Raw genomic sequence first — 10,044 nt, 5'->3', positions numbered from 1 at the left:
GATAAACAACACCAACAGACAGACAGAGAAACAACACAACAGACAGAGACCTGGAGGATAAACAACACCAACAGACAGAGACCTGGAGGATAAACAACACCAACAGACAGAGACCTGGAGGATAAACAACACCAACAGACAGAGAGACCTGGAGGATAAACAACACCAACAGACAGACAGAGACCTGGAGGATAAACAACACCAACAGACAGAGACCTGGAGGATAAACAACACCAACAGACAGAGACCTGGAGGATAAACAACAAACACCAGACAGAGACCTGGAGGATAAACAACACCAACAGACAGACAGGACAGACAGACAGACAGAGACCTGGAGGATAAACAACACCAACAGACAGAGACCTGGAGGATAAACAACACCAACAGACAGAGACCTGGAGGATAAACAACACCAACAGACAGACAGAGACCTGGAGGATAAACAACACCAACAGACAGACAGAGACCTGGAGGATAAACAACACCAACAGACAGAGACCTGGAGGATAAACAACACCAACAGACAGAGACCTGGAGGATAAACAACACCAACAGACAGAGACCTGGAGGATAAACAACACCAACAGACAGAGACCTGGAGGATAAACAACACCAACAGACAGAGACCTGGAGGATAAACAACACCAACAGACAGACAGAGACCTGGAGGATAAACAACACCAACAGACAGACAGAGACCTGGAGGATAAACAACACCAACAGACAGAGACCTGGAGGATAAACAACACCAACAGACAGAGACCTGGAGGATAAACAACACCAACAGACAGACCTGGAGGATAAACAACACCAACAGACAGAGACCTGAGATAAACTGGAGGATAAAAACACCAACAGACAGACAGAGACCTGGAGGATAAACAACACCAACAGACAGAGACCTGGAGGATAAACAACACCAACAGACAGAGACCTGGAGGATAAACAACACCAACAGACAAAGACCTGGAGGATAAACAACACCAACAGACAACACCAACAGACAGAGACCTGGAGGATAAACAACACCAACAGACAGAGACCTGGAGGATAAACAACACCAACAGACAGAGACCTGGAGGATAAACAACACCAACAGACAGAGACCTGGAGGATAAACAACACCAACAGACAGACAGAGACCTGGAGGATAAACAACACCAACAGACAGACAGAGACCTGGAGGATAAACAACACCAACAGACAGAGAGAGACCTGGAGGATAAACAACACCAACAGACAGAGACCTGGAGAATAAACAACACCAACCTGACCTGGTCTCTGTCTGTCTGTCTGTCTCTCTCCTCTGTTCTCTCCAATGCCAATTCTCTCTCCCTATCGATCTCCTTCCCCATTAGTTAAGCTACCTGCTTGACCCCCCCTCTCTGTCTCTCTCTACCCCTCTCCCTCATCTCTCCCCCTCTCTGTCTCTCTGTCTCTCTCTCCCTCACCTCCTCTCTCTCCCTCCTCTCTCCCCCTCTCTGTCTCTCTGTCTCTCTCTCCCTCCCCTCCTCTCTCTCCCCCTCCTCTCTCTCTCCCTCCTCCTCTCTCTCTCTCTCTCCCTCCTCTCTCTCTCTCCCTCCTCTCTCTCTCTCTCTCCCTCCTCTCTCTTTCTCCCTCCCCTCGTCTCTCTCCCTTCACTCATCTACTCCCTTCACTCAGTAAGATATTGGAGGGTAATTGTGAGTAGACAAATATGGGAGTACATGGAAAAGAATGATCTTATTACAGCCAATCAGCATGCTTATCACAAAAACCATTGCACTACCACTGCATTGGTCGACATGACCGACCAGTGGCTCAATGCTACGGATAATGGCAGGTTTGTGGGCGTATCCTTTTTAGATTTTACTGCAGCATTTGAATTAGTGGATCATGAGATAATTTTGACAAAAATGTAATGCATTATGGTTTTAAGGAGGTAGCATTGAATTGGGTACAGTCATATCTAACTGACAGGAAACAGTCCACCTGTATCAACGGTTAATTTTCTTCCCCTCATGCTTTAAACTGTGGAATACCGCAGGGCAGTTGCCTTGGACCATTTCGTAATTAAATATATACCAATGACCTTCCTTATGCCTTATCTGAAACTCAAGCTACTATATTTGCAGATGATACAACAATTTATACAGCAAGACAATCAGTTCAACAGGTACGGCAAGCTTTACAAGGAGATTTGGAGAATATCAGGGAGTGGGTTTGCCGGAACAAACTTGTTTTAAATACCAAGAAAACCAAAGTTATGTTGGTCTGTTCCACTAAGAAAAGGCCAACATAGCATTGGATACAATTAAGTATCAGTACAAACTGAGGAAGTGTCAGAAACCAAACTACCGGGAGTGCAGCTAGACAACTGAGGAAGTGGCAGAAACCAAACTACCGGGAGTGCAGCTAGACAACTGAGGAAGTGGCAGAAACCAAACTACCCTCAGTTCTCCCTCTCTCCTCTCCCCCTCCCTCTCTCTTCTCTCTCTCTCTCTCCCTCTGAGGAAGTGGCTCTCTCTCCTCTCTTCCCTCTCTCTCTCCTCTCCCCCTCTCTCTCTCTCTCTCTCCAAGGGGCGGTAAAGAGAGACAGCCTGGTTGAACCCCTCCTCTCTCTCTCTCTCTTCCCTCTCTCCTTCCCCTCTCTCTCTCCCCTCCCTAACTCCCTCTCTCCTTCCCCTCTCTCTCCCTCCCCTCCCACCTCCCCTCTCCCTCTCCTCCTCTCCCTCCCCCTCCTCTCTCCCCCTCTCTCCTCCCTCCCCAATAGTGACACCTGTTTGAACTATATCTCTCTCTCTCTCCAAAGGGCGGTATGGAGAGAGGTCCTAGCAGCAGCCAGGTGTGGAACCCCTCCTCTGTTATCTGTATGGACAGAGCAGAGCCCCCCCCTGCTGACCTGGTGGTCCACCTGCAGGTCTGGGATGGGGAGAGGAGGAAAACATCAGTCCACTGGAGAGGAGTGGCCACCATACAGGACCCTCGGCTGTTTCAAGGTAACAATGATTTACACCTATTTGAATACATCAGTACCATACAGGACGTTTGGCTGTTTCAAGGTAACAATGATTTACACCTATTTGAATACATCAGTACCATACAGGACCCTCGGCTGTTTCAAGGTAACAATGATTTACACCTATTTGAATACATTCAGTACCATACAGGACGCTTGGCTGTTTCAAGGTAACAATGATTTACATTTTTGCTATAATAGGCATTTGTAAAACAGACCTATTTGAATACATACAGTACCAGTCAAAAGATTGGACACACCTACTCATTCTTAATTTTGTAAAACTATTTTCTACATTGTAGAATAATAGTGAAGACATTCAAACGATTTAATAACACATATGGAATAATGCAGTCACCAAAAAACTGTTAAACAAATCAAAATATTATTTATGTTGAGATTCTTCAAAGTAGCCACCGTTTGCCTTGATGACAGCTCTTGGCATTCTCTCAACCAACGTCATGAGGTAGTCACCTGGAATGCATTTCAATTAACAGGTGTGTCTTGTTAGAAGTTAATTTGGGGAATGTCTTTCCTTCTGAGCCAATCAGTTGTGTTGTGACAAGGTAGGGTACACAGTAGAAGTCGACCGATTGTGATTTTTCAACGCCGATACCGATTATTGGAGGACCCAAAAAAGCCGATACCGATTTTCGGACGATTTATTTGTAATAATGACAATTACAACAATACTAAATGAACAGTGAACACATGTAGTTTTACTTAATATAATACATAAATAAAATCAATGTATTCTCCAATAAATAATGAAACATGTTCAATTTGGTTTAAATAATGCAAAAACAAAGTGTTGGAGGAGAAAGTAAAAGTGCAATATGTGCCATGTAAAAAAGCTGACGTTTAAGTTTCTTGCTCAGAACATGAGAAAGCTGGTGGTTCAATATTCCCAGTTCTTCAATATTCCCAGTTCTTCAATATTCCCAGTTCTTCAATATTCCCAGTTCTTCAATATTCCCAGTTCTTCAATGTTCCCAGTTAAGAAGTTTTAGGTTGTAGTTATTATAGGAATTATGACATGTCGACTATTTCTCTCTCTACCATTTGTATTTCATAGACCTTTGACTATTGGATGTTCTAATAGGCACTTTAGTATTGCCAGCCTAATCTCAGGAGTTGATAGGCTTGAAGTCATAAACAGAGCTGTGCTTCAAGCATTGCTAAGAGCTGCCGGCAAACTCAGTAAATCTTGAATGAATGCTTACGAGCCTTCTGCTGTCAAACCACCGCTCAGTCAGACTGCTCTATCAAATATCAAATCATAGACTTAATTATAATATAATAAACACAGAAATACGAGCCTTAGGTCATTAATATGGTCAAATCCGGAAACTATAATTTCAAAAAACAACGCGTTTATTCTTTCAGTGATTATTTTATTCTTTCCTATTTATGGAACGGGTGGCAACCCCACGTCTAAATATTGCTGTTACATTGCACCACCTTCAATGTTATGTCATAACTATGTACAGTTCTGGCAAATTAGTTGGCAACGAGCCAAATATTTATTTATTTTCACTAAATATGCAGGTTTAAAAATATATACTTCTGTGTATTGATTTTAAGAAAGGCATTGATGTTTATGATTAGGGACATTTGTGCAAAGATTGTGCTTTTTTTCGGCAATGCGCTTTTGTTAAATCATCCCCCGTTTGGCGAAGTTGAAGTGGGCTGTGATTTGATGATAAATTAACAGGCACCGCATTGATTACATGCAACGCAGGACAAGCTAGTTAACATCGTAATATCATCAACCATGTGTAGTTAACTAGTGATTATGTTAAGATTGATTTTTTTAAAATAAGATAAGTTTCATGCTGGCTAGCAACTTACCTTGGCTCCTTGCAGCCAACAGGTGGTCAGCCTGCCACGCAGTCTCCTCGTGGATTGCAATGTAATCGGCTTTTATCGGCGTCCAAAAATGTTGATTACCGATTGTTATGAAATTGGCCCTAATTAATCGGTCGACCTCTAGTATACAGACAATAACCCTATTGGGGAAAAGACCAGGTCCATATTATGTCAAGAACAGCTCAAATAAGCAAAGAGAAACGACAGTTTATTTTTATTTGTTATTTATTTCACCTTTATTTAACCAGGTAGGCCACTTGAGAACAAGTTCTCATTTACAACTGCGACCCATCCAGGATAAAGCAAAGCAGAGCGTCAAAAACAACAACACAGAGTTACACATAAACAAACGTACAGTCAATAACACAAGTGACACAGTCCCTCATTACTTTAAGACATGAAGGGCGGTCAATCCGGAAAATGTAAAGTTTCTTCGCGTGCAGTTGTAAAAACCATCAAGAGCTATGACGAAACTGGCTCTCATGAGGACCGTCACAGGAAAGGAAGACCCAGAGTTACCTCTGCTGCAGAGGATAAGTTCATTAGAGTTAACTGTCTCTCATGAGGACCGCCACAGGAAAGGAAGACCCAGAGTTACCTCTGCTGCAGAGGATAAGTTCATTAGAGTTACTAGCCTCAGAAAACGGCAATTAACTGCACCATATATTGCAGCCCAAATAAATGCTTCACAGAGTTCAAGTAACACACATCTCAACATCAACTGTTCAGAGGAGGCTATGTGAATCAGGCCTTCATGGTCGAATTTCTGCAAAGAAACCACTACTAAAGGACACCAATAAGAAGAGACTTGCTTGGGCCAAGAAACACGAGCAATGACAATTATACCAGTGTAAATCTGTCCTTTGGTATGGACTCCAAATTTTTGATTTTTGGTTCCATATGCTGTGTCTTTCTGCATGTGTGTTTCCCACTGTGAAGCATGGAGGAGGAGGTGTGGGGGAGCTTTGCAGGTGAGACTGTGATTTATTTAGAATTCAAGGCACACTTAACCAGCATGGCTACCACAGCATTCTGCAAAGATAAACCATCCCATCTAGTTTGTGCTTAGTGGGAATATAATTTGTTTTTCAACAGGACAATGACCCGAAACCCACCCCCAGGCTGTGTAAGGGCTATTTGACCAAGACGGAGAGTGGAGTGCTGCATCAGATGACCTGGCCTCCACAATCACCTGACCTCATCTCAATTGAGATGGTTTGGGATGAGTTGGACCGTAGAGTGAAGGAAAAGCAGCCAACAAGTGCTCAGCATACGTGGGAACTCCGTCAAGACTGTTGGAAAAGCATTCCAGGTGACTACACCATGAAGCTGGTTGAGAGAATGCCAAGAGTGTTCAAAGCTGTCATCAAGGCAAAGGATGGCTACTTTGAATGATCTAAAATATATATAGACTTGTTTAACACTTTTTTTGGTTACTACATGATTCCATATGTGTTATTTCATAGTTTTGATGTGTAGAAGAACGTTAAAATAAAGTAAAACCCTTGAATGAGTAGGTGTGTCCAACATTTTGACTGGTGTACTGTATAACTAGAATTATAGTATATTTCTAACGTTTGAATACATAGACTATGGTTGATTGCACTGGCCAAGTAACTATGAGTATAATGACTTGGTTTTTACTATCGAGTCTCCCTCCTTCCTTTCCGATCTCTCCCTCTCTCCTCTCTTTCTTCCCTCCATCGCACCCTCCCCTCTTCTCTCCACAGGTCGATGCCTGACTTACTGGCTACAGGCGTGTGACTGACAGCTCGACTGTCGGCGGCATGCTCTCGCGCTGTCCTGCTGTCAGTCACTCTGGAGATGGGTTCTGCGCCAAGGCGACCGGAGCAGCTACAGCGGAAAGGTAGACTTATACAGATTTATTCGTTTATATAATGTCTGTTTTGGGCTGTTGTTTCTGGTTTACTTTTTTTTTTTGTCTATTTAATTGTAGGGATTATGTTTATTTTTTATTTTTTAATCGAAGACAAGAGGATACTTTTGCTTTTGGTTCGTCTCGACCTGGCTGTTTTTATTGAGCACATACTGTCATGTGGAACGTGTTTCTAGTCGCCGTTGTGTTGGACCCTGTAAACCAATCAAAGGTGCGCGTTGGGCCACGTCATTCTGTTCACATTGCAAGAAAAGTATTGATTCTTCGATTCTGCTTATTGATCAGTGGTCTGTAATTGCTTGGTTATTGTCTAGACATTCTATCTCGTATGTAATGTAACGGGTGTCCTCAGTGTATTCATTGTGTCGTTCAATCGATCATTTCTCTAAAGTACCTTAAAGCCCTTTCCTGTACGAGGACAGAAATGTTTTTTTTTCAGGATTGAGATAAAAAAAAGGTGTCTTCTTTAATCTTTCCTGAATAAACCCAACAATTGAACCAATATTCTGTACCATTATCTGTGTTTATTAAGTGAGTCAATTCAATACCTACATCAGATTTGGTTTCTTATTCAAATTGGCAAATGTTTATTGGCAATGTTCTGAACATTCGCTCCACGGGACATTCCAATGTGCTCCTCTCTCCCGGTGTTGTGTCCTCTCTCCCGGTGTTGTGTCCTCTCTCCCGGTGTTGTGTCCTCTCTCCCGGTGTAGTGTCCTCTCTCCCGGTGTTGTGTCCTCTCTCCCGGTGTTGTGTCCTCTCTCCCGGTGTTGTGTCCTCTCTCCCGGTGTTGTGTCCTCTCTCCCGGTGTTGTGTCCTCTCTCCCGGTGTTGTGTCCTCTCTCCCGGTATTGTGTCCTCTCTCCCGGTATTGTGTCCTCTCTCCCGGTGTTGTGTGCTCTCTCCCGGTATTGTGTCCTCTCTCCCGGTGTTGTGTGCTCTCTCCCGGTGTAGTGTGTCTTTCCGAACGGACGAGGCGCTGTTAAACACACACTCGATACTTAGCGCACACCGACCGTCATTCTCTCTCTCTCTGCTTGGAGTGTATTTGGAGACCTCCATGGCCACGGGGAGTTGAGAGGGCAAGACGGAAAGGCTTGTTGTCTTTCCCGTTTTAATACTACCCAAGTTGTCCTTATGCCGCGTTTCACACACTACTGTTCTCGCCACTATCTCCGATGCGGTGGAAAACGGGGTGCGGGCTTTCAGATACGGTAGGTTGTATACTTTAAGCCGCTAAATACGGGATGTTTTGGTTTTATTTTGTAGGTAGCTTGTTAGCCCTTTAGCCAAGCGGCGGGGGGTGAAACGTGCCTTCGCTTTCTTCTTGTGTGTTTTGATCCGTGACCGAAGGGGCTGGTTGCGCTTTGATCGATCAAACGGCGTCGGGATGTTCGTATCCCGTCCGGGTTAGTTTAGTAATCTGGCTCATGTTTACTGTGTTAAAGTAGTGTGTTGCGGGCCACCTCAAGGGGCTGAGTGGAGGACAGGGAAGGCAGCAGGCCCGTCTTGTGTGGAGTTTGTTGCCTTGTCCCCCCCCACCGTCTTTCGGAGAGGCGGAGATGAATGGGATCTCACTTCAACGCGATGGGAGGGAGAGGCTGGCTACGGTACCGGAGGAAGCGAGAGGACTGGACTAACCGGCTGGCTACGGTACCGGAGGAAGCGAGAGGACTGGACTAACCGGCTGGCTACGGTACCGGAGGAAGCGAGAGGACTGGACTAACCGGCTGGCTACGGTACCGGAGGAAGCGAGAGGACTGGACTAACCGGCTGGTTACGGTACCGGAGGAAGCGAGAGGACTGGACTAACCGGCTGGCTACGGTACCGGAGGAAGCGAGAGGACTGGACTAACCGGCTGGCTACGGTACCGGAGGAAGCGAGATACGGTACCGGAGGAAGCGAGAGGAATGGACTAACCGGATAGTTACGGTACCCGAGGATCTAGCTATGTTTTTGTTAAACGGGCAGCTAACTAACTAACTAACGCGTACCGGCGACGTTAATGTAACGATGCTAACTAGCTATTAGCTAACGTTAGGTATCCACTGTTACCTTGTTTAACCATAACGTCTGTTTTGATGAGCTATTTACGGTGCTATCTGACTAACAACTAACCGGGGGTTTATAATGACCGTATTTCCTAACCAGTCCGGTGTTGGTCATTGCTGTTAGCCGTCATTGTGGAAGTTGAAAGCAGCATGGCTCTGCGAGCAAGTGCCAGGTACAACCTCTTTTTGATGAGTTTGCCAGTTTATAAGTTATTCATTGTGTCTGTAGAAGGAAGACCAGCGGTTCCGTGTTTTATAGTGTAAACATATCGCAGCTTATCGTCCTGAATCACGTTTTACCACGACAGGACATCCCTTCCCTGTTCCTCTTCTCTTCTCTTTATCTCACTCAGATAATAAGTCTTCTTTCAGTTTCACCTCTCCCATCCTCTGTCTCTGTGCTCTTCCCTCTTCTGTCCTCTTTATCTCACTCAGATAATAAGTCTTCTTTCAGTTTCACCTCTCCTATCCTCTGTCTCTGTGCTCTTCTCTCCCAGGGTCAATCTGTGTTCAGTATGGTCATTCTGTAGTTCAGCTCTGACCCTCTCAGGACCACCCCTCTCTTCTCTCCTCTCTCTCTCTTCTGTCAGGTAGGACCATTCCTCTCTTCTCTCCTCTCTCTCTCTTCTGTCAGGTAGGACCATTCCTCTCTAACTCCTCCCCCTCTCCTCTCTCTTCTGTCAGGTAGGACCATTCCTCTCTAACTCCTCCCCCTCTCCTCTCTCTTCTGTCAGGTAGGACCATCCCTCTCTTCTCTCCTCTCTCTTCTGTCAGGTAGGACCATTCCTCTCTAACTCCTCCCCTCTCTCTCTCTTCTGTCAGGTAGGACCATCCCTCTCTTTTCTCCTCTCTCTTCTGTCAGGTAGGACCATTCCTCTCTAACTCCTCCCTCCCTCTCTCCTCTCTCTTCTGTCAGGTAGGACCATTCCTCTCTAACTCCTCCCTCCCTCTCTCCTCTCTCTTCTGTCAGGTAGGACCATTCCTCTCTAACTCCTCCCCCTCTCTAACCCCTCCCCCTCTCCTCTCAGGTAGGACCATTCCTCTCTAACTCCTCCCCCTATCTAACTCCTCCCCCTCTCCTCTTCCACCACAGGAAGAACCTCTCATCTCCAGCTGTTCTAGAGGTGTGGGTGTGACCGGTGCCCGACCCAGTGGTCCCCGACCAGAGACATGAGTGTGGTCCGAGACCCACAGGGGGCGTACAGGGGGGTGGGAGGGGGCGACCA

At 45.4% G+C, this 10,044-nt stretch overlaps 1 protein-coding gene across 3 annotated transcripts in view; it reads left to right on the top strand.

The window, feature by feature from the left end:
• LOC127929518 (uncharacterized) overlaps positions 1–10,022 on the top strand; it is a 30,486-nt gene extending 20,464 nt beyond the window's left edge. The window contains exons 2-5 of one of the 3 annotated variants that reach the window (XM_052517392.1): positions 2,795–2,981; positions 5,966–6,182; positions 6,601–6,737; positions 9,912–10,022. In XM_052517392.1, the coding sequence (XP_052373352.1) occupies positions 2,795–2,981; positions 5,966–6,182; positions 6,601–6,638 (442 nt within the window). In that variant the 3' untranslated portion in view covers positions 6,639–6,737; positions 9,912–10,022. The other 2 variants (XM_052517391.1, XR_008135046.1) reach the window with 2 other exon arrangements.
• Positions 10,023–10,044: the final 22 nt, after the last annotated feature.

The sequence above is a fragment of the Oncorhynchus keta genome, unplaced genomic scaffold, assembly GCF_023373465.1.
Source record: "Oncorhynchus keta strain PuntledgeMale-10-30-2019 unplaced genomic scaffold, Oket_V2 Un_scaffold_7666_pilon_pilon, whole genome shotgun sequence".
Taxonomy (NCBI): Eukaryota; Metazoa; Chordata; class Actinopteri; order Salmoniformes; family Salmonidae; genus Oncorhynchus; species Oncorhynchus keta.
This window is presented reverse-complemented; position numbering and strand designations above follow the sequence as displayed.